The sequence below is a fragment of the Oncorhynchus mykiss genome, chromosome 20, assembly GCF_057628025.1.
Source record: "Oncorhynchus mykiss isolate SJ-2025 chromosome 20, ASM5762802v1, whole genome shotgun sequence".
Taxonomy (NCBI): Eukaryota; Metazoa; Chordata; class Actinopteri; order Salmoniformes; family Salmonidae; genus Oncorhynchus; species Oncorhynchus mykiss.
The window spans coordinates 27,528,117-27,551,795 of NC_143041.1; the positions used below are offsets into that span (position 1 = coordinate 27,528,117).

At 41.7% G+C, this 23,679-nt stretch overlaps 1 protein-coding gene across 5 annotated transcripts in view; it reads left to right on the forward strand.

The window, feature by feature from the left end:
* The window catches only part of LOC149974522 (BAR/IMD domain-containing adapter protein 2-like 1), a 48,197-nt gene that overhangs the window by 21,227 nt on the left and 3,291 nt on the right, over positions 1-23,679 (forward strand). The window contains exons 4-13 of one of the 5 annotated variants that reach the window (XM_090212779.1): positions 6,251-6,312; positions 8,836-8,907; positions 9,136-9,270; positions 14,339-14,491; positions 16,172-16,327; positions 16,519-16,648; positions 16,804-16,833; positions 17,365-17,587; positions 22,352-22,411; positions 22,573-22,693. In XM_090212779.1, the coding sequence (XP_090068905.1) occupies positions 6,251-6,312; positions 8,836-8,907; positions 9,136-9,270; positions 14,339-14,491; positions 16,172-16,327; positions 16,519-16,648; positions 16,804-16,833; positions 17,365-17,587; positions 22,352-22,411; positions 22,573-22,693 (1,142 nt within the window). Of the gene's footprint in view, positions 1-6,250; positions 6,313-8,724; positions 8,908-9,135; positions 9,271-14,338; positions 14,492-16,171; positions 16,328-16,518; positions 16,649-16,803; positions 16,834-17,364; positions 17,588-22,351; positions 22,412-22,572; positions 22,727-23,679 lie in introns of those variants that run through there. The other 4 variants (XM_090212777.1, XM_090212778.1, XM_090212780.1 and 1 more) reach the window with 4 other exon arrangements.

Here is a 23,679-nt window from a genome sequence, read left to right on the forward strand (position 1 = left end):
ATTTAACCACTGCATTAATTTCAAACGGAGGGTTTTTCAACATTTAGTCCCTCTTAGTCCAATAGAGGATGTGTGTACTCTTGACCACAGATGTTATGTAATGATCGGCTGCTCTCCACCCATCAACATGTGAACATAAGTTAATTTCAGTTTGGTGAAGTCATCTAGTTTTTTTTCAGCATTAATTACAGTATCACCGTTTCTCATGTTCTGCTATACATACGGACAGAATATGTGGCTCGTTAGTTGGTTCTCAGAGAGGTCAGAGAGGAAATTAGCAGGTGTGTGTCGATACGAATACCAGCCCTCTCACTTTGTAACCTGTTTGAAAACAAGCCCTCTCACTACACACCAGCCCTCTCACTCTGCAGCAGGCTGTTGTTGGTGCAGTATAAACAGCCTGCCAAGAGCCCACCTCCCTCCTATTGCTCTCTCCCTTCTGCCGTACAATGGCAGCATTTACCAGTACGTTCTGTTGACCTTCAGAGGGCAATGTTGTTGTAGCTGCAGGCAGCCCGAGAGGTACAGCTCTGTCTCAGCAGGTCTGGGATCACGCCAGGTGTGTGTGTGTGTGTGTGTGTGTGTGTGTGTGTGTGTGTGTGTGTGTGTGTGTGTGTGCGTGCGCGTGTGTTTGTGCGTGCTTACCTAATGTATGTATGCTCAGTTTGTTTGGGTAGATTCTGTTTATATGGTCCCACAGGCGCAGTTGTGATTATAACTGAATTAATACTGAGGTGATAGGAGTGGGTGGATGGTTTACTTGTTGCAGGTGTTTGCAGAAAATATTTAAAATCATTACAAACTAAGACTATACAATATAACGTTTTGTAAAAAGCAGACCTTCTAGTGGTAGCTAGGTGGTTCTAGTGGCAGGTGGTTATAGAATGCAATTATAACTCATTCAAAAAAATATGGCTAGGCTACATAACCTCTAGATGTCACCTCGTTGTGTCTGTGTCTGTACTGTAAATTGTCCCGCTGTTATTGTCTGCTTCTGTTGACTGTAGTGACTGCTATTGTTCCTCTATGGCGTTCAATGTGGGTTCTCTCAATGGGGATTTTTCTGTCTCTGTGTCAGGTCAATGGCAACTACTGAGTTACCACTGTTCAAACACTACTGTGTCAAAATTAAATCTCATCCATGCAGTATGTAAAAACTCCTCATGACTTGATGAAACATAAAATACACATGATGTTTTGGTTTGTTCTTCACCCCTAAAGTCAACATTGCTTGTGTAAGCATAGGGAAAGAGCAGATACAACAACTTTGTGAAAACCCATTGTTCTCCTCGTGAAGTCTCAGCCAGTACCATGCCGGCCAGGCTATCAGGGACGTTGTTGCCGCCAAGCAACTTGAGGAAAAAGGGTTATAGATGTCCTCCACATATTTAAACGCAATAGTTTCCTTTAGCCTGGTTGTCTTAAAGTTTCTGCATTGATTCACCACTGATATATCCTGGCCTTGCCAAATAAGATAACATAATGTTGACGCAAGAAGAAATAGACTGGCAGTATCACAGAAATATTGAATGTGTTTCTCTATGACTGGAAACCAGGCTAGATGTCGTTTACCTGCATACCGCAGATACAGTTGAAGTCGGAAGTTTACATACACTCAGGTTGGAGTCATTAAAGCTTGTTTTTTCAACCACTCCACATATTTCTTGTTATCAAACTATACTTTTGGAAAGTCGGTTTGGACATCTACTTTGTGCATGACACAAGTATTTTTTCCAACAATTGTTTACAGACAGATTATTTCACTGTATCACAATTCCAGTGGGTCAGAAGTTCACATGCACTACGTTGATTGTGCCTTTAAACAGCTTGGTAAATTCCAGAAAATGATGTCATGGCTTTAGAAGCTTCTGATAGGCTAATTGGCATCATTTGAGTCAATTGGAGGTGTACCTGTGGAAGTATTTCAAGGCCTACCTTCAAACTCAGTACCTCTTTGCTTGACACCATGGGAAAATCAAAAGAAATCAGCCAAGACATCACCAAAAATATTGTAGACCTCCACAAGTCTGGTTCATCCTTGGGAGCAATTTCCAAACGCCTGAAGGTACCACGTTCATCTGTACAAACAATAGTACGCAAGTATAAACACCATGGGACCACACAGCCGTCATACCGCTCAGGAAGGAGATGAGCGTACTTTGGTTCGAAAAGTGCAAATAAATCCCAGAACAACAGCAAACGACCGTGTGAAGATGCTGGAGGAAACAGGTACAAAAGTATCTATATCTACAGTAAAACGAGTCCTATATCGACATAACCTGAAAGACCGCTCAGCAAGGAAGAAGCCACTGCTCCAAAACCGCCATTAAAAAGCCAGACTACAGTTTGCAACTGCACATGGGGACAAAGATCCTACTTTTTGGAGAAATGTCCTCTGGTCTGATGAAACAAAAATAGAACTGTTTGGCCATAATGACCATTGTTATGTTTGGAGGAAAAAGGAGGAGGCTTGCAAGCCGAAGAACACCATCCCAACCGTGAAGCACAGGGGTGGCAGCATCATGTTGTGGGGGTGCTTTGCTGCAGGATGGACTGGTGCACTTCACAAAATAGATGGCATCATGAGGACGGGAAATGATGTGGATATATTGAAGCAACATCTCAAGACATCAGTCAGGAAGTTAAAGCTTGGTCACGAGTTGTGGAAAAATGGCTTAAGGACATCAAAGTCAAGGTATTGGAGTGGCCATCACAAAGCTCTGACCTCAATCCTATAGAAAATTTGTGGGCAGAACTGAAAAAGCGTGTGCGAGCAAGGAGGCCTACAAACCTGACTCAGTTACACCAGCTCTGTCAGGAGGAATGGGCCAAAATTCACCCAACTTATTGTGGGAAACTTGTGGAAGGCTATCCTTAACGTTTGACCTAGGTTCAACAATTGAAAGGCAATGCTACCAAATACGAATTGAGTGAATGTAAACTTCTGACCCACTGGGAATGCGGTGAAAGAAATAAAAGCTGAAATAAATCATTCTCTCTACTATTATTCTGACATTTCACATTCTTAAAATAAAGTGGTGATCCTAACTGACATAAGACAGGGAATTTTCACTAGGATTAAATGTCAGGAATTGTGAAAAACTGAGTTTAAATGTATTTGGCTAAGGTGTATGTAAACTCCGTCCCTGTCCGTTGGTTGCGCCTGTTGGTCTGCCCTGTACGGAGCTCGCACACTCCTGGTTGTGTTATTATCCCAGTCTGCCCTTTATGGAGATCGCAGGCCCTGTATCCATACATGCATGGGTTGAGGGATGTGGTCACCATTTGAGTGTGTGTAGCTAGCTACCTAGTTTTAATATCAACATTACTGCCACAACAGCATAACATTTGATTCTCACTTTATAACACTTGATTTAACCTACATCATCATCAATATTTGGTCTGGTTGGCTGATACATGCAGCAGAGAGAAGCAGAAAGACATAGAGAGGAGCGGCAGTATCAACAACCCTCTGATCCAACTCCATCAGTTTCTTCTAGAGTTAGCAGCAACACAGGTCGACTACACTCGAGCTTACCACCATAATAAATATACACACAAGCCTCTAGCTTGAGTTAGTAGATTATGAGTATTATATTATGAAGTTATTATTTGATACAAGCATTGAAGATAAATCACAATCAGTAAAATAAAAAATTGAGCTAGCTAACTTGCAGATCTACATCAATCATCAACGTCAATGATTAGCTGATAGCTCACCATCTTTCCCCGATGTCGATCATCTGTTTAGGAGGCACTGTAACTAGCTTGCTTACAATTTGTGATGTTGAGTGACTGTGTTGTTGCAGAAATAAATAGGCCTATGCTCAACATTTGTTTTTGCTACAGGCATTTGGTATATTATGAATTTTGAGATGTGAATTATGGAAGTCATTTTGTTTTTCAAGTGGGGGACCTGACCCATGAACCTGCCCCCTGAATGGCAGTGAAGAGAAGTACCCAATTGTCATACTTGAGTAAAAGTAAAGATACCTTAATAGAAATTGACTCAAGTAAAAGTGAAAGTCACCCTGGGAAATACTACTTGAGTAGGTCTAAAAGTATTTGCTTTTAAATATACTTAAGAATCTAAAGTAAATATAATTGCTAAAATATACTTACCTATCAAAAGTAAAAGTTAAAGTATGAATAATAAAATAAATATATATTAAAAGTGAAAGTTGTCGAAAATATAAATAGTCAAGTCAAGTACAGATACCCCAAAAAACTTCCTAAGTAGTACTTTGAAGTATTTTTACTGAAGTACTTTACACCACTGCTGAATGGTCTGTGCACGGCCCTGGTCTCAGTCACCAGATCTCAACCCAATTGAACACTTATGGGAGTTTCTGGAGCGGCACCTGAGACAGCGTTTTACAACAAAACATCAAATTGTGGAATTTCTTGTGGAAGATCGGTGCCTCATCTCTCCAATAAATCAAATCAAAATCACATTTATTTATATAGCCCTTCTCACATCAGCTGATATATCAAAGTGCTGTACAGAACCCCAGCCTAAAACTCCAAACAGCAAGTGTAACAGTATAACTTTAGACCGTCCCCTCGCCCATACCCAGATGCGAACCAGGGACCCTCTGCACACATCAACAACAGTCACCCACGAAGCATCGTTACCCATCGCTCCACAAAAGCCGCGGCCCTTGCAGAGCAAGGGGAACTACTACTTCAAGGTCTCAGAGCAAGTGACGTCACCGATTGAAACGCTATTTAGCGCGCACCGCTAACTAAGCTAGCCGTTTCACATCCGTTACACTCACCCCCCTTTTGACCTTCCTCCTTTTCCGCAGCAACCAGTGATGCGGGTCAACAGCATCAATGTAACAGTATAACTTTAGACTGTCCCCTCGCCCATACCCGGGCTCGAACCAGGGACCCTCTGCACACATCAACAACAGTCACCCACGAAGCATCGTTACCCATCGCTCCACAAAAGCCACGGCCCATGCAGAGCAAGGGGAACTACTACTTCAAGGTCTCAGAGCATGTGACGTCACCGATTGAAACGCTATTTAGCGCGCACCACCGCTAACTAAGCTAGCCGTTTCACATCCGTTACACAAGCAATGTAGGTGTAGAAGCACGGTGGCTAGGAAAAACTCCCTAGAAAGGCCAAAACCTAGGAAGAAACCTAGAGAGGAACCAGGCTATGAGGGGTGGCCAGTCCTCTTCTGGCTGTGCCGGGTGGAGATTATAACAGAACATGGCCAAGATGTTCAAATGTTCACAAATGACCAGCATGGTCAAATAATAATAATCACAGTAGTTGTCGAGGGTGCAACAAGTCAGCACCTCAGGAGTAAATGTCAATTGGCTTTTCATAGCCGATCATTGCGAGTATATCTACCGCTCCCGCTGTCTCTTGAGAGTTGAAAACAGCAGGTCTGGGACAGGTAGCACGTTCATTGAACAGGTTAGGGTTCCATAGCCGCAGGCAGAACAGTTGAAACTGGAGCAGCAGCACAGCCAGGTGGACTGGGGAGAGCAAGGAGTCATCAGGCCAGGTAGTCCTGAGGCATGGTCTTAGGGCTCAGGTCCTCCGAGAGAGAGAAAGAAAGAAAGAATTAGAGAGAGCATACTTAAATTCACACAGGACACCGGATAAGACAGGAGAAATACTCCAGATATAACAGACTGACCCTAGCCCCCCGACACATAAACTACTGCAGCATAAATACTGGAGGTTGAGACAGGAGGGGTCAGGAGACACTGTGGCCCCGTCCGATGATACCCCCGGACAGGGCCAAACAGGCAGGATATAACCCCACCCACTTTGCCAAAGCACAGCCCCCACACCACTAGAGGGATATCTTCAACCACCAACTTACCATCCTGAGACAAGGCCGAGTATAGCCCACAGAGATCTTCGCCACGGCACAACCCAAGGGGGGGCGCCAACCCAGACAGGAAGACCACGTCAGTGACTCAACCCACTCAAGTGACGCACCCCTCCTAGGGACGCCATGGAAGAGCACCAGTAAGCAAGTGACTCAGCCCCTGTAATATGGTTAGAGGCAGAGAATCCCAGTGGAGTGAGGGGTACCGGCCAGGCAGAGACAGCAAGGGCGGTTCGTTGCGATAGAGTTTCAGACACTTGTAGTGTCTATGCCAAGGCACATTGAAGCTGTTCTGGCTCGTGGTGGCCCAACACCCTATTAAGTCACTTTATGTTGGTGATTCCTTTATTTTGTCAGCTACCTGTATAATATGATATATGATCTTTTCTCTACAGGTGTGGTTCTGATGGAGATCTCTGAGGTGCACAGGAAGGTTCACCAGGAGCTGGAGGAGAACGTAAGTTTTCCTGCTGACCTACTGTCACTTCTTCTCTTGGTAGTTTTTTGTTATGTAATTACCATTTTACCAACTAATCGCTAATTAACTGGAAGACTGAAGTCAAGGGTTACCATTCTCTTTGACCTGCGTTGGATGTTCATGTCGACACACATATCCATAGTCCTCTACGCCAACTCTCTCTTTCTCACAGTGACTTAGTCATTAACAGACCTCCTTTATCCTCTAAACACACCAAGAACACAACAAAGCCTAGAGAGAAATCCCACCTGGACACAAGATTCCTTTCAGCGTGTGCTCTCTCTTTTGTCTGTCGGGTTTCTTGTGTAGGCCTGGGGGTGAGAGGCTTGGCATAGACTAGGAAATCAAGTGACTCTGGTTGGTGTCACTGGTGTTGTAACTGTGACAAGAGCAAGACACAACTAGCTCTTAGACAGTATCATCTCTAATCACTCACTACGTCTAAGTTACAATACTATACAATACAGATGGTCTAGACTGAAGCAGGTGCATTCTCATGTTTCTTCAGCTGTCATCGTACTTCTTCTGTGTTTTTTTATTCTATTTTCATTGTTATATACAGTGCATTTGGAAAGTATTCAGACCCATTGACATTTTCCACATTTTGTTAAGTTACAGCCTTATTCTAAAATTGACTAAATTGTTTTTTTTTTCTCATCAATCTACACACAATACCCCATAATGACGAAGCAAAAACAGGTTTTTAGAAATGTTTGAAAATTTACAACAACAAAAAAAAAATCAGGGAAATATCACATTTACATAATTATTCAGACCCTTTACTCAGTACTTTGTTGAAGCATCTTTGGCAGCAATTACAGCCTTGAGTCTTCTTGGGTATGACGCTACAAGTTTGGCACACCTTTATTTGGGGAGTTTCTTCCGTTTTTCTCTGCAGATCCTCTCTAGTCGGTCAGGTTGGATGGAGAGCGTCGCTGCTCATCTATTTTCAGGTCTTGTCAGAGATGTTCAATCGGGCTCAAGTCCGGGCTCTGGCTGTGCCACTCAAGGACATTCAGAGGCTTCTCCCGAAGCCACTGTTGTGTTGTTTTGGCTGTGTGCTTAGGGTCGTTGTCCTGTTGGAAGGTAAACCTTTGCCCCAGTCATCAGGATCTCTCAGTACTTTGCGCTGCTCATCTTTCCCTTGGTCCTGACAAGTCTCCCAGTCCCTGCCACTGAAAAATATCCCCACAGTATGATGCTGCAACCACCACCATGTTTCACCATAGGAATGGTGCCAGGTTTCCTCCAGACGTGACTCTTCAGGCCAAATAGTTCCATCTTGGTTTCATCAGAACAGAGAATCTTGTTTCTTATGGTCGAGGGGCCTTTAGGTTCCTTACGGCAAACTCCAAGCGGGCTGTCATGTGCCTTTTATTGATGAGTGGTTTCCATCTGGCCACTCTACCACAAAGGCCTGATTGGTGGAGTGCTGCAGAGATTGTTGTCCTTCTGGAGGTTTCTCCCATCAACACAGACAGATGGGAGTTTGCTGGTTCCAAACTTCTTCCATTTAAGAATCATGGAGCCCACTGTGTTCTTGGGGACCTTCAATACTACATACATGTTTTGGTACCCTTCCCCAGATCTGTGCCTCGACACAATCCTGTCTTGGAGCTCTATGGACAATTCCTTCGACCACATGGCTTGGTTTTTGATCTGACATGCACTGTCAACTGTAGCACCTTATATAGACAGGTGTGTGCCTTTCCAAATCATGTCCAATCAATTGAATTTACCACAGGTGGACTACAATCAAGTTGTAGTTACATCTCAAGGATGATCAATGGAAACAGGATACACCTGAGCTCAATTTTGAGTGTCATAACAAAGGGTCTGAATACTTATGTAAATAAGGTATTTCTGTTTTTTTATTTGTAATACATTAACTAACATTAATAAAAACCTGTTTTTGCTTTTCCATTATGGGGTATTATGTGTAGATTGATGAGGGAAAAAATGATCCCAGCATTGTTGGGAAAGAGTTCTCAAGAAAAACTGTCACTTTACTGTTTTATACCTATTGTATCCTATGCACGAGGCGGATAAACTTTGAAAATATGATTATTGTTGAATTTAAGATGATTTGATCTATGAATATTTATAGTATTGGTCAGTAATCAGAAGAGATATGATCAAATAAAATGTATTCTCACTACAGTATACATGTATTACACATTCAGAACTGTAGTAAAGCCTTTACAAGGCTCCCACTTGTCTTTCACTGGGCTCCAAGTAAAGCGACATGCCAACGAAGCATGGTTAGTTATTTCTGAGATATCTGCGAGAACGAAGGAAGGAGAAAGTAGTCAATGTTTAACTATTTGGAGAGGTAGATAAGACCTACCTGTTGTTAGAATTCCCCTCAGTTAGAAAGCAATTATCACAGCTACATTCCTCTGGCTCAGCCACACAACTCTTATTCTGATGTCACCATCTTGCCATGGTTATGCTATTGTTAAATGTTTATATATCGACTTGAACTGGATTCTTTCTGTTCAGTTCAAGCGGTTCCACAATGAAATCATTGCTGAGCTGGAGAGGAAAACAGAGATGGATGTCAAATATATGACTGTAAGTACATTGACCACTATAGGACTTTGGCAAATGACAATCTAATCACAAGGAGTGTGTGTGTGTGTGCATGTTTGTGTACGGGTCTGCATGTCTACGTATGCAGGTATGTAAGTACACACTTAATTATGGTCTCCTCTCTCCTCAATATCCCCTATCCTTGCATTCAGTAAAAGTCCTCTCCATCTCTACATCAAACTTATCTTAACCTTTGTATCTCTCATCCAGGCCACATTCAAGCGGTACCAGACGGAGCACAAGCTGAAGCAGGACTCTCTGGAGCGCTCTCAGACGGACCTGAAGAAGCTGCGGAGGAAGAGCCAGGGGAAACAAGTCACCAAGTACGAGATCAAGGAGAACGAGGTGAGACTAGAACCAGATCTTGATTAATCAAGGAGAACGAGGTGAGACTCGAACCAGATCTTGATTAATCAAGGAGAACGAGGTGAGACTAGAACCAGATCTTGATTAATCAAGTAGAATGAGGTGAGACTAGAACCAGATCTTAACTAATCAAGGAGAACGAGGTGATACTAGATCCAGATCTTAACTAATCAAGGAGAACGAGGTGAGACTAAAAACAGATCTCATCTTATCTCACTGGGGGTCTCAGTGATCAGACTCAGCTGTTCACTCAATGTATCATGGGTACACTAGTCAGAAAAGTCCCTTATTAAGACCCACTCTATGAATGTTCTCCATTTTCAAGCGAGAAGTGGCTCGGTGTCCAGTTAATTTTTTCTGATGATGTGAACATGTGCTTGGATTATTTTGAGTTCCTGGAAGTTTCTCAGACGGCTAGAAAGGGACTTTAACAGACAGTCACGTGACTTTACCCTCATCCAGAAACACTTGTTGGTTTATGTGTCCAAAACAAGGCAACCAAGAGCAATAATGTTCTGTTTGGTTTATCAATATAAAAACCAAACAGAACATTATTGCTCTTGGTTGCCTTGTTTTGTTTACATAAACAAAGCTGAACCCTTCTATGGACTCCCTTATGCAACGGGTGGCTCTAATTCTGAATGGTGATTGGTTAAAACAGCATTCCAGCCATTGTCTATTCCACAAGTTATTAAATCTATGACATTAAAATGCCTATTTACTCTGTTCCACTGTCTCATCAGCCCAGCCAGGCAATTTATAAAGTTGATCTCCACTATAAAAAGCATCTAGACATTACCTCACATTTCTTTTAGACCAACATTTAGTTTTCAACAGCAGGGTTTTGTATAAACATTGTTTCAATATTCAAATTCGATCTCCAGCTGTCCCATAATAATGAACGTGTCGGGAGTCGGGATGAGACAGACAGGAAGGCAGTGTTTCTCAGCCTGTCAAAATCATGAATCAGCTGGCATCATTTTTATTGACATATACAAAGAACTATCGATAGAAACAGGTAAAACGAAGTGATTGTGTTAGCTGTGTTGTTGGCTAGCTCCTCTGAACAAATATCCTGACGAGAGCACATTTTCTACGCGAGGTGAAATCGTGCATCAATAGCTTATTGTTATGAATTTATCCACTAGAAAATAGCTTAAACAAACACAAATGCAGCTACTTTGCTGTTCTGTTCAACGTGACTGTAAGTTAGCCGTAGTTGGCTAGCTAGCAAGCAAGGGATAAGAACGTTGCCAGCCAGTATGGCAATGGAACATTTAGAATGAACAACTGGGTCGCATCCATAGGTATAGAACAAAAAGACTGAACGACTGGGTCGCGTCTCTGGCAACCGAACCGATAGAACCAATGACCAGCCGGCTTGGGTAGCAACTTTGAATTTGTGTCGGGACTATATCTTGTGGAAGGATGAAATAGTATTAATAAATCCATCAAAATAATATTTGTTATAAAAATATGTAAATAATTATTTGGATATGTTGGTAACCCGTTGTATAAAAGTGATAATTCCCTCGAAGCCGGTGTTTGGAGGATATATTGGCACGGTTTGCCGGACATTGACTTCTTCTCGGGCCTAACAACACCCGTGCCAACATGACCTCCAAACACCGGCTTCGAGGGTGTTATCACTTAAATGATTTGCACGCATGGGGCAATAACCCATCGAGAATATCAAAGAAAACATTTATTAACTTTGTCTTGAAAATAGGGTATGTCATTGGCCCAGGTGGCTCCTTGATCTTGCCGCACACCTCAAGGTGGAAAAACTGTACATAAAAGCGAGCGGGTGGAAAGGAAATGAACACTAAATATACACAATACCACCACACCTACAGTATAGCTGCAGGCAAATTCTTTGTAGTAATGTAAAGTGGAGTGCCGTCACTGCCTTGCCCCTTCCCCAGTGGTGCAAGGTACTTAAGTTAAAATGCTTTACAGTACTACTTAAGTCATTTTTGGGGGTATCTGTACTTTACAATTTATATTTTGGACAACTTTTACTTATACTCCACTACATTCCTAAAGACAATAATGTACTTTTTACACCATGCATTTTCCCTGACACCCAAAAGTACTCCTTACATTTCGAATGCTTAGCAGGACAGGGAAATGGTCCAGTTCACAAAGTGATCAAGAGAACATCCCTGGTCATCCCTCCTGCCTCTGATCATGCAGACTCACTAACAAAAATGTGTTTTTAAATTATTGCCTAAGTGTTGGAGTGTGTTGGAGTGATTTTCTTGTTTTAAAAAAAAACAAGAAAATCATGCCATCTGGTTTGCTTAATATAAAGAATGTGAAATGATTTATACTTTTGCTTTGACTTTGATACTTAAGTATATTTTAGCAATTTACTTTTACTCAAGTATGAAAATTGGGTCCTTTGTTCACCACTGCCCTTCACCTATAAAGCCACACTGAAGGCTCATCGAAAGGGACCAAATGGCTGTCATCACATTAGAATGGAGAGTGTATTTTAGTGAATGTGAGGAGTGGGAGCACTGTACACTCTTGCATGAGGATTGTGCTCTCAAGTGGGTGTAAAAAGCATGTACCCTTGACTGGCCAAGGGTACAGCCCCATCTGGAGTATGAAGTGTGCACTTAGGAGTTTGTAGTTGGTCTTGAGTTGGTTGGTAGTATACACTCGCTGAAAAGCTTTGTAGGGTGTAGTGGGACTGGGAATGGGTGAGGCATTTATAGTCAATAATGTCCACTCAAATAGAGTAGGCTTGGAGTGGTGCCTGGTAGCATATTTAGCCACTTACAGGAATCAGAGGATATACAGTAATAGTCTTCCTAACACAGTATACATTAAACATAGACTTCTTTAGTAAATCAATAGGACAAGTTGAGAGAGGGGCCAAGGAGATGCTGTCTGTTGATGAAACCCACTCTGGCTCTGCTTGATACAAGGCTGCCTGTGCAATAACTCCTCGTCCACTCCTATTTTATTGACGGGTTTCACCGGCCCGACTTTGATGAGTGTCAGTTTATGAGGTGGGTTTATTTTTAGTAAGGGGCCCAATATATTGAGCTGCAACACGTTTTGTATTATTGTTCTGACTGAAATCCGAGAAGCACTAGCTAACTGGAGGTTTTGAAGAGTAGAATCTTGTCTCTCTCTCTATTCAGTGATCATGATCTCTTCTTAATGGCTTCTTGGTTTTTATCTTGCTATTAACCATCTTTGTTTCAGTATGTAGATTACCTTTGCCTATGGAAAGAGGGCTGTAATCTAGTTTTATCTCAGAGAAACTAATAGACAGTAATGTATTGTGGCTTGCTATGTGGAAGGAAACTGGTTTGTCATTATCCTATGTATATGACACCTGTTGATTAGACTAGATAAGGGCAAACACATGCACACACCCATGAACACTTTCTACTGTCATGTATCAGACTGTAGAGTATATTTAGTTTCGCCTCTACTGTGATCTTCTGTGGTTCAGTTGTCAGAATATAGAAATGGATGGAAAAGGTAACATCCTGCTCTCTCCAAAGTCATGCATGAATGTCTTTAATGGAATTTGCCCACAAATCCGTCGTTTTCAAACCCCTACAGGTTTGCTGCAACACTTGAGCTCAATTCAAGTTTCAAGTTTCAAGTCGTATTTGTTACATGCACAAGTACAGTGAAATGGTTATTTCTCCATATGTCTGTCTTTTTCTCTCTATCCTCTATCTCTCTCTTCCTCCCCTCTGTCTTTCTCAGTCTTCCAGCTATTGTTTGCAGTAGAAATTAAGCTCCATAGTTTAGTTGTGGCCCCATCGTAGGGGGAAGAGGGAGGGGAAGAGCGAGAGACAGGGGATTTGGGGAGAGAGAGAGAGGGGATTGGGGGAGAGAGAGAGGTGATTGGGGGAGAGAGCGAAAGAGAGAGAGAGAGAGAGAGAGAGACAGGGGATTGGGGGAGAGAGAGAGGGGAGGGGGGAGAGAGAGTGGGGAGGGGGAGAGAGAGTGGGGAGGGGGAGAGAGAGAGGGGAGGGGGGAGAGAGAGAGAGAGAGAGAGAGAGAGAGAGAGAGGGGAGGGGGAGAGAGAGACAGGGGATTGGGGGAGAGAGAGAGAGACAGGGGATTGGGGGAGAGAGCGAAAGAGAGAGAGAGAGAGAGGGGAGGGGAGGGGCAGAGAAAGAGCGACTGGGCTAAACATTAAAGGAGGGTCTGTGACACCACCACCACAACCCTAGAGACTAACCAGCTTTCACTGTCGTCATGACAACCAGAAAAAGGAGAGGAGAGATAAGGGAGGAGACAGAGGGAGAGAGTTGTTTCAAAGAGGAGCTGAGCTTTGTCTGTGTGTGATGTCAGATTCCGTGGTCTGCTTTGTGATGGTGTTTCAGTTCTGAGTCACTCTCTGGGAAGGAGTGTGTCCTGCTTTCCAAATGTTACCCTATTCCCTATATAGTGATCTACATTTGACTATACACTACATTGGGAATAGGGTGCCATTTGGGACGCAGACACAGGTTCTTTCAGCAGGGTGATTTTCTACAGGATAGGGATGGTGGAGTAACAACAGGGGGTGAGATTGAGCCAGACAGAGGAGAGACTTTGATTAGAAGGCTCATTAGTTATTCCTGAACAGTTAAGCAAGCTGCTTTTGTCTGAGCATGCAATTACAACCTTACTGAATGTTTTAACAATCAGTCTCCCTCTGTGTCCTCTCGTCAGTATCTGGAGACAATCTCATACATATACTGTACACGCAGAGTTAACAGTACGCCTGTCAGTAACCCAGTAATGACCTGTCCCCTTTAGTTCCTTAATGACACCCCCCCCCATCCCCCGTCAGTTCAACCAACCCTTACTGACCTGTCCTCTTTAGTTCCTTAATGACCCCCCCCCCATCAGTTCAACCAACCCTTACTGACCTGTCCTCTTTAGTTCCTTAATGACCCCCCCCCCCCCTCGCGTCAGTTCAACCAACCCTTACTGACCTGTCCTCTTTAGTTCCTTAATGACCCCTCATCAGTTCAACCAACCCTTACTGACGTGTCCCCTCCTCTTTCCCTCCTCTTCCCCTCAGTATATGAAGACCATCTCGTCGCGGCAGAGTGACATGCAGAAGTTCATCGCTGATGGTTGCAGAGAGGCCCTCCTGGAGGAGAAGAGACGATTCTGCTTTCTGGTCGACAAACACTGCATGTTCTCCTACCATGTCACCGCCTTCCATGAGAAGGTACTGCACATAAGGGGTTTAGTCCTTTTAACCTTTAGTCATTTAGGCCTAAAGTAGATTTCATTTTTTAAAAGTAAGGTGAGGGATTAAGAATTTGCGCTCAGGACCTCAGACTGGGGCGAAGGTTCACCATCCAACAGGACAAGGAACCTAAGCAAACAGCCAAGACAAACGCAGGAGTGGCTTCGGGATAAGTCTCTGAATGTCCTTGAATGGCCCAGACAGAGCCAGATCGAACATCTCTGGAGAGACCTGAAAATAGCTGTGCAGCAACGCTCCCCATCCAACCTGACAGAGCTTGAGAGGATCTGCAGAGAAGAATGGGAGAAACTCCCCAAATACAGGTGTGCCAAACTTGTAGTGTCATACCCAAGAAGATGCGAGGCTGTAATCGTAGCCAAAGGTGCTTCAACAGAGTACTGAGTAAAGGGTCTGAATACTTATGAATACTTATGTTTGTTTTGGGGGGGGGGGGTTGCAAAAATGTCTAATAACTTGTTTTTGCTTTGTCATTATGGGGTATTGTGTGTAGGTTGATGAAGGCATAAACTCTTTTTTTAAATCTATTTTAGAATAAAACTGTAACGTAACAAAATGTGTAAGAAGTCAAGGGGTCTGAATACTAGCAGTCTACTAAAGTAATCAGACCAATTCTTTCTAGAACTAACTGCTTCAGCTTCTATTCAGCTTGAATTCTACATTTAAGACTTCTCCCTCTACCATACAAATTTTTTTAGACAGCTGTTGCAAGCACACACTTTCTTCAGAAAATGTACCCTTTCTAGTTTTGTCATATTTATCTTACCTTAGTGTTTGCAGGCTGACTAGCATCTATTGAGTTGCAATGTCCCATAAATTGAATGCCCAAATCAACTTAAAGTATCTACAAAACAAGTTTTGCAGTCACATAACCCAAATGGGGGCGGCAGGTAGCCTAGTGGTTAGAGCGATGGGCCAGTAACTGTAAAGGTTGTGAGATCGAATCCCCGATCTGACAAGGTAAAAATCTGTCGTTCTGCCCCTGAACAAGGCAGTTAACCCACTGTTCCCCTGAACAAGGCAGTTAACCCACTGTTCCCCTGAACAAGGCAGTTAACACACTGTTCCTAGGCCGTCACTGTAAATAATAATTTTTTCTCAACTGACTTACCTAGTTAAATAAAGGTAAAAAAAATGGAAGGCTACAGGTTTTTTTGTTTGAAAATTACTGTTCACAATTTACACATTTTTATTTGGATTCACATGATTCGATTTAAGGGGATTGAACAGAATCCAACCTACTACAATCGCAAAGTGAATCGTTTGTTTCGTCAAAAATAATAATTTAAAATAATTGATTAAATGTTCAAAACCATAAAAAATATATTTATGTGAAGCGAGGTATCCGTTAAACAGTAAATCAACTTTGTTAGGCCTTAGTTAACCTTGACTTAAAGGAAGACTCAGTGATGTGACCTCCTCATACACCGAGGGGTTACTTCCTAGTTAGTCACATCAACAACAGCAGGATTCAAATCTAACAAATAGAGGCATTATGCCCACCTTGGGGTTGATATAGCTGAGATGTGTTGTTCAGCGCTGTAACCAATGCTCCCCCTAACTTGGCCATATAACAGTTATGAATGCTTCATAAAGCTTTATTGCACCTTTATAACTGGTCTATATCTATCTGCACTGTAGGCCAAAGAGCTGCTGGCGGTGAAGCTGCCCAGCTGGCAGGATAAATGCAGCGATGCCACCAAGGTCCCTGACACGGTGATGACCATGATAAAGGGGCTCCGCACTCCCGTGTCTGGATCCCCAGAAGCCTCGCCTCGCGTTGAGCGCTACAACAGGGTGAGTGGGACGTCATGGCTGTTATTACACTGTTGTTACAATGCTATAACAAGAGAAGGACAATCATTCACCGCTTTACTTGGTTTAAAGGCTTGGCTCTTCTCATAAATGGTATTTGCTCTTCTAGATGGATTGCATGTACTGTGACTTGCATGTGCATAACATAACCGGTTTTATGTCTTCTCAATCAGAACAATGGGGACTCGATGGTTCCCCCACCAGCCCCCCAGCTGAAGGCCCAGATCAGTCCACTGGTTAACATGTTCAACCAGGACGCCTCCATCACATCCACATACGCCTCCACATCAGACCACAATTCAGGTACTACTGCAGCCTCACACCTCAGGCTTCAGTCTTTGGATTGAAGTATGGGTATGTGTTTCATTGTGTGTGTAGTTGTACATGTACTCCATATCACAAATGTGAAAATATAGCAGGTTCTGGTAGCTGGTATCTTATACAGAGATTATGTTTAGTTTTACAGAGTCTCACACCACCTTCCCCATGTAAGTATGCTGCCTTTCGTAATCTGACTTGTACAAATGGATAAAATAGATAACAGAGATAAAACTATAGGTCCTAATCTACATGTAATGTCTTGTTTAGGAATATTTGATCTTGTGCACCGGGGCCTTATTCAGTAAATGTGCTAGACAGATCCTATTCAGAAATCCAAAGGTTCAGGACGGCTACTGAATTCCCTTCAAATTGTGCTGCATCTTCCCTTTAATCCTGCTAATGGATCTGTTCTTACTTCGTTTGTTCTCCATGTCTTCTTTTATTGAATGTTCAAATTATACAGAAAATTACGCTGCAAAGCCAATTCTCCTCTTTAATGATGCAATTTCTCTTCTCCGCATAGTCATTTAGACCAGGGTTATAAATCACTAGCTATAAGCCATGTCTTCTCCCTGATATACTTAGCAAAGTATCAATTTGAACTCTGCTATTGTAAATATCAGGTATTTCAGAGAGTCCTTGCTGTCTTTCTGCAATTTGATAGTAAAAAACATTTAACTTGAACTTTGACCTTACAGACCAGGGCAGTATGGAGGACGGTGGCAGTCTGTCTCTGTCCAGGTCGGTGTCGATAGGTTCAGGGCTGAACGTGGGCAGGAAGCAACGGGTCAGGACCATCTTCCCTCACACGGCCGGCAACAATAACACACTCCTTTCCTTTGACGACGGTGACATCATCATGCTGCTAATCCAGGAGGACAAGGACGGATGGCTGTATGGAGAGCTGGAGAATACCCGGCAGTGAGTCTCTATTCACTGGTTAATAAGGCCTTTATGAACCTTTTTGAAGCTTTATTACTCCTTTATAAAGGCTCATTAACCTGGAGAAGATCTGGCAGTAAGTCACTATTTACTGGTTATTAAGGGTTTATGAAGCTTTATAAAAGCTTATTGACGTCACTGGCATTAAGCGTTTGTAAAGCTTTATTACACGTTTACAAAGATTTATTACACCTTTATTACACAATAATTCAGGCCACAATAATTCAACCTATAGATACAGTTCTAAGGTCTCTCAGAGAAGTTATGCAATGTTGGCACCAACATTCGTGCAATTTCCTTCTGTGGAGTGTTCGTATCCTGTATATTTGACTGTGATATGTGGTTCTCACCTAACTATTTTAAGATGCTTACTCATCAGTTGCACTGGATAAGAGCATCTGCGGAATTACTAAAATGTCCATTGTAAATGTTTTTCATACAGATCATCAGATAATACTGTATTGCATTATTTATTTGAAATATTTTTTAAATATTGATGTCATAAATATACAATTTGTACAGTTCTTTATGAAAAAAATATTTGTTACATTTGACTGTGTAAAACCGAGCAGTATGACTTACAGTGCCTTGCGAAAGTATTCGGCCCCCTTGAACTTTGCGACCTTTTGCCACATTTCAGGCTTCAAACATAAAGACATAAAACTGTATTTTTTTGTGAAGAATCAACAACAAGTGGGACACAATCATGAAGTGGAACGACATTTATTGGATATTTCAAACTTTTTTAACAAATCAAAAACTGAAAAATTGGGCGTGCAAAATTATTCAGCCCCCTTAAATTAATACTTTGTAGCGCCACCTTTTGCTGCGATTACAGCGGTAAGTCGCTTGGGGTATGTCTCTATCAGTTTTGCACATCGAGAGACTGAATTTTTTTCCCATTCCTCCTTGCAAAACAGCTCGAGCTCAGTGAGGTTGGATGGAGAGCATTTGTGAACATCAGTTTTCAGTTCTTTCCACAGATTCTCGATTGGATTCAGGTCTGGACTTTGACTTGGCCATTCTAACACCTGGATATGTTTATTTTTGAACCATTCCATTGTAGATTTTGCTTTATGTTTTGGATCATTGTCTTGTTGGAAGACAAATCTCCGTCCCAGTCTCAGGTGTTTTGCAGACTCCATCAGGTTTTCTTCCAGAATGGTCCTGTATTTGGCTCCATCCATCTTCCCATCCATTTTAACCATCTTCCCTGTCCCTGCTGAAGAAAAGCAGGCCCAAACCATGATGCTGCCACCACCATGTTTGACAGTGGGGATGGTGTGTGCAGGGTGATGAGCTGTGTTGCTTTTATGCCAAACTTAACGTTTTGCATTGTTGCCAAAAAGTTCACTTTTGGTTTCATCTGACCAGAGCACCTTCTTCCACATGTTTGGTGTGTCTCCCAGGTGGCTTGTGGCAAACTTTAAACAACACTTTTTATGGATATCTTTAAGAAATGGCTTTCTTCTTGCCACTCTTCCATAAAGGCCAGATTTGTGCAATATACGACTGATTGTTGTTCTATGGACAGAGTCTCCCACCTCAGCTGTAGATCTCTGCAGTTCATCCAGAGTGATCATGGGCCTCTTGGCTGCATCTCTGATCAGTCTTCTCCTTGTATGAGCTGAAAGTTTAGAGGGACGGCCAGGTCTTGGTAGATTTGCAGTGGTCTGATACTCCTTCCATTTCAATATTATCGCTTGCACAGTGCTCCTTGGGATGTTTAAAGCTTGGGAAATATTTTTGTATCCAAATCCGGCTTTAAACTTCTTTACAACAGTATCTCGGACCTGCCTGGTGTGTTCCTTGTTCTTCGTGATGCTCTCTGTGCTTTTAACGGACCTCTGAGACTATCACAGTGCAGGTGCATTTATACGGAGACTTGATTACACACAGGTGGATTGTAGTTATCATCATTAAGCATTTAGGTCAACATTGGATCATTCAGAGATCCTCACTGAACTTCTGGAGAGAGTTTGCTGCACTGAAAGTAAAGGGGCTGAATAATTTTGCACGCCCAATTTTTCAGTTTTTGATTTGTTAAAAAAGTTTGAAATATCCAATAAATGTCGTTCCACTTCATGATTGTGTCCCACTTGTTGTTGATTCTTCACAAAAAAATACAGTTTTATATCTTTATGTTTGAAGCCTGAAATGTGGCAAAAGGTCGCAAAGTTCAAGGGGGCCGAATACTTTCGCAAGGCACTGTATTTCTCTGAGAGTGATGCGGATATATAGCAATTTTGTTTACGTTTTTTTTTATTAATCTCTGACTACAGTGGCGATAGAACCAGGTACCAGTTGAAAGTAGTGCAGTGGAAAATTGGGGCTCATTATGTTTTGTTAAGCTGTTAAATGTCAGGTCTGAAAGTAATGTCATTGTTAAAGCAGTTGTATCTGTGCCATTCAGAATAGTATTTCAGAAGATGAGTTGTGGGTAATTGAATAGTATTTCAGAAGATGAGTTGTGGGTAATTGAATATTATTTCAGAAGATGAGTTGTGGGTAATTGAATAGTATTTCAGAAGATGAGTTGTGGGTAATTGAATATTATTTCAGAAGATGAGTTGTGGGTAATTGAATAGTATTTCAGAATATGAGTTGTGGGTAATTGAATAGTATTTCAGAATATGAGTTGTGGGTAATTGAATAGTATTTCAGAAGATGAGTTGTGGGTAATTGAATATTATTTCAGAAGATGAGTTGTGGGTAATTGAATATTATTTCAGAAGATGAGTTGTGGGTAATTGAATAGTATTTCAGAAGATGAGTTGTGGGTAATTGAATAGTATTTCAGAAGATGAGTTGTGGGTAATTGAATAGTATTTCAGAAGATGAGTTGTGGGTAATTGAATATTATTTCAGAAGATGAGTTGTGGGTAATTGAATAGTATTTCAGAAGACCAGATGTGGGTAATTGAATACTATTTCAGAAGATGAGTTGTGGGTAATTGAATAGTATTTCAGAAGATGAGTTGTGGGTAATTGAATATTATTTCAGAAGATGAATTGTGGGTAATTGAATAGTATTTCAGAAGATGAGTTGTGGGTAATTGAATAGTATTTCAGAAGATGAGTTGTGGGTAATTGAATATTATTTCAGAAGATGAATTGTGGGTAATTGAATAGTATTTCAGAAGATGAGTTGTGGGTAATTGAATAGTATTTCAGAAGATGAGTTGTGGGTAATTTAATATTATTTCAGAAGATGAGTTGTGGGTAATTGAATAGTATTTCAGAAGATGAGTTGTGGGTAATTGAATAGTATTTCAGAAGATGGGTTGTGGGTAATTTAATATTATTTCAGAAGATGAGTTGTGGGTAATTTAATATTATTTCAGAAGATGAGTTGTGGGTAATTTAATAGTATTTCAGAAGATGAGTTGTGGGTAATTGAATATTATTTCAGAAGATGAGTTGTGGGTAATTGAATAGTATTTCAGAAGATGAGTTGTGGGTAATTGAATATTATTTCAGAAGATGAGTTGTGGGTAATTGAATATTATTTCAGAAGATGAGTTGTGGGTAATTGAATAGTATTTCAGAAGATGAGTTGTGGGTAATTGAATAGTATTTCAGAAGATGAGTTGTGGGTAATTGAATATTATTTCAGAAGATGAGTTGTGGGTAATTGAATAGTATTTCAGAAGATGAGTTGTGGGTAATTGAATATTATTTCAGAAGACCAGATGTGGGTAATTGCGGTGAGGCCACAGAGACCGATGGCTCAAAGCCACCTTGGTAATTATGTGTGCATGCTTTGATGGCTGGTCTTGTGTCTCCCTCTCTCTATCTGTTCATTAAGTCATTAGTGCTCATATGTAGGTGAAAGATCAGAGAATAGGAGAGAGAGGGAGAGAGAGAGAGTGCTTTAAGCAGAGATGTTAGTCTACCTGCCTTGACATTTTCCCTCTGAAACAAATGAGCTAAGTTAATTTCATGACCCTTTGACTTTGTCAGCCATTATTATTGCTTTGGGTATGAAATTGTTTTTAAAGTTATCAGTGACAGCTTGTCACGAACAGAGACTTGGTACCTCCAAGTAAACAGCCCATAAGCAACCCGTTTAATATTAGTATAATATAATATGATATTTATTAATTTTTTACAGTGAGATTTGGCTTGGGAACAATTTCTGTATTTCTCAACTTGAAACAGTGTCTTCGAAGCAAATCTGTCAAATATTTGATCATTGAAATATGTGTTTCACATGCCAACAGGGACATTTGGCTTCAGAAAAAAAGGTACTTGTTTCTGGCCATTTTGAACCTGTAATCGAACCAGCAAATGCTGATGCTCCAGATACTCAACTAGTCTAAAGAAGGCCAGTTTTATCAGAACAACAGTTTTCAGCTGTGCTAACATAATTGCAAAAGGTTTTTCTAATGATCAATTAGCCTTTTAAAATGATAAACTTGGATTAGCTAACACAACGTGCCATTGGAACACAGGAGTGATGGTTGCTGATAATGGGCCTCTGTACACCTATGTAGATATTCCAATAAAAAATCTGTCATTTCCAGCTACAATAGTAATTTACAACATTAACAATGTCTACACTGTATTTCTGAGCAATTTGATGTTATTTTAATGGACAAAAAAATGTGCTTTTCTTTCAAAAACAAGAACATTTCTAAGTGACCCCAAACTTTTGAACGGTAGTATATATATATTTTTTAATTATGTTATTCATTGTTGTTTTATTTAGCAAATATTTTGGTGTGTCTTTGTTTGTTTCAGGCGGGGGTGGTTTCCCTCATCATACTGCCGACCTTACAATGAACCACTGATCTCAAACAGGTAAGACCAAGACACATATAACCATGTGATAATCTTATGATATTGCCCAATCCTCTCAAATCTTTAGGGGTCTTTCAAGAAGTGTCTAGAATAAGTAAAACAAGGTTATTTTGGACCTTGTAAAGTTCTACAATGTGTTTGTATCTGGTCTATGTCTATAGTTTGGGGACACCGGTGCGTTGTCTGAGTGTGGCCAGTCTTCCGGAACAGGAAGAGGAAGAGCCTGTTCTGCTGCCGCCGCCAGACTACAGTGACGGGAAGGAGAGTCGCCCTGTCAGAATGGTCAGCTCCTCCACACACTCAGCCCAAAACACGGTCAGAACCCAATCATCCCTTCCATATTCTCACCTTACAGTACAGTCAGCAACCTACTTTAAAGTGACCTACGGGGTCTCTCAAATGTCTGAACAACTTTGATTTCAGTGTTGTTTATCAGGCCAAATACTGGGAAACGGTCTCCTTAGGGTGAACGTTAAACCTCCACACTCTCCTCAGGTTTATTGTTGGATGACCTAACGTGGAAGACTTTTTACGAGTGTATTTTCCCCTGGGCTAGTTAGGGATGTACTCCCACCCCCAGGAACACATTAAGCTAGGTCATGACAGAAACAGGGTTTTGAGGTTGTGTGTTAATGTAATCCCTGTCTGCCACACTCTCAGCTGTCCCAATAGGAGAACCCTTTTTGATTCCAGGTAGAAACCTTTTAGGTTCCATGTAGAACTCTTTTGGGCTTCATGTAGAACTCTCTTTGGAAAGGGTTCTAAATAAAACCCAAAATGGTTCTACCTGGAACCAAAAGGGTTCTTCAAACGGTTATCATATAGGGACAGCCAAAGAACCCTTATAGGTTCTAAATAGCACATAGGTAGAGTGAGGTGGAGGAGGAGCAAGAGAGAGAAAGAGAACAAGAGAGAGCTGTCACCTCGAAAAGACATTTAAAAAATGCTCCCTGCCTGGTTTTGTCTCTGCGTAGGAATGGAGGTAGGGACACAAAAAGGGAGGGAGGGAAGGAAGGAGGGAGGACAAGGGGGGTATAGGTCTACACAGAAATATTGCTCATCCACACAGCTTCAATTAGGACCTGCACGGTGTCAGCTGGTTTGAGAATGAAGTAATCAAGTAGTCTCTCTCTCTCCTCTCATTGCCTTTGTGTACTGGAACTGCTGCCTCAGGGCTTTGAGAGAAATAGACTGCTGTTAGGGATGTTATCGTAATAGAGTTGGCATCCCTCCCTCCCCTTTCTCTCCCCTCCTCTCCCCCATGCCCC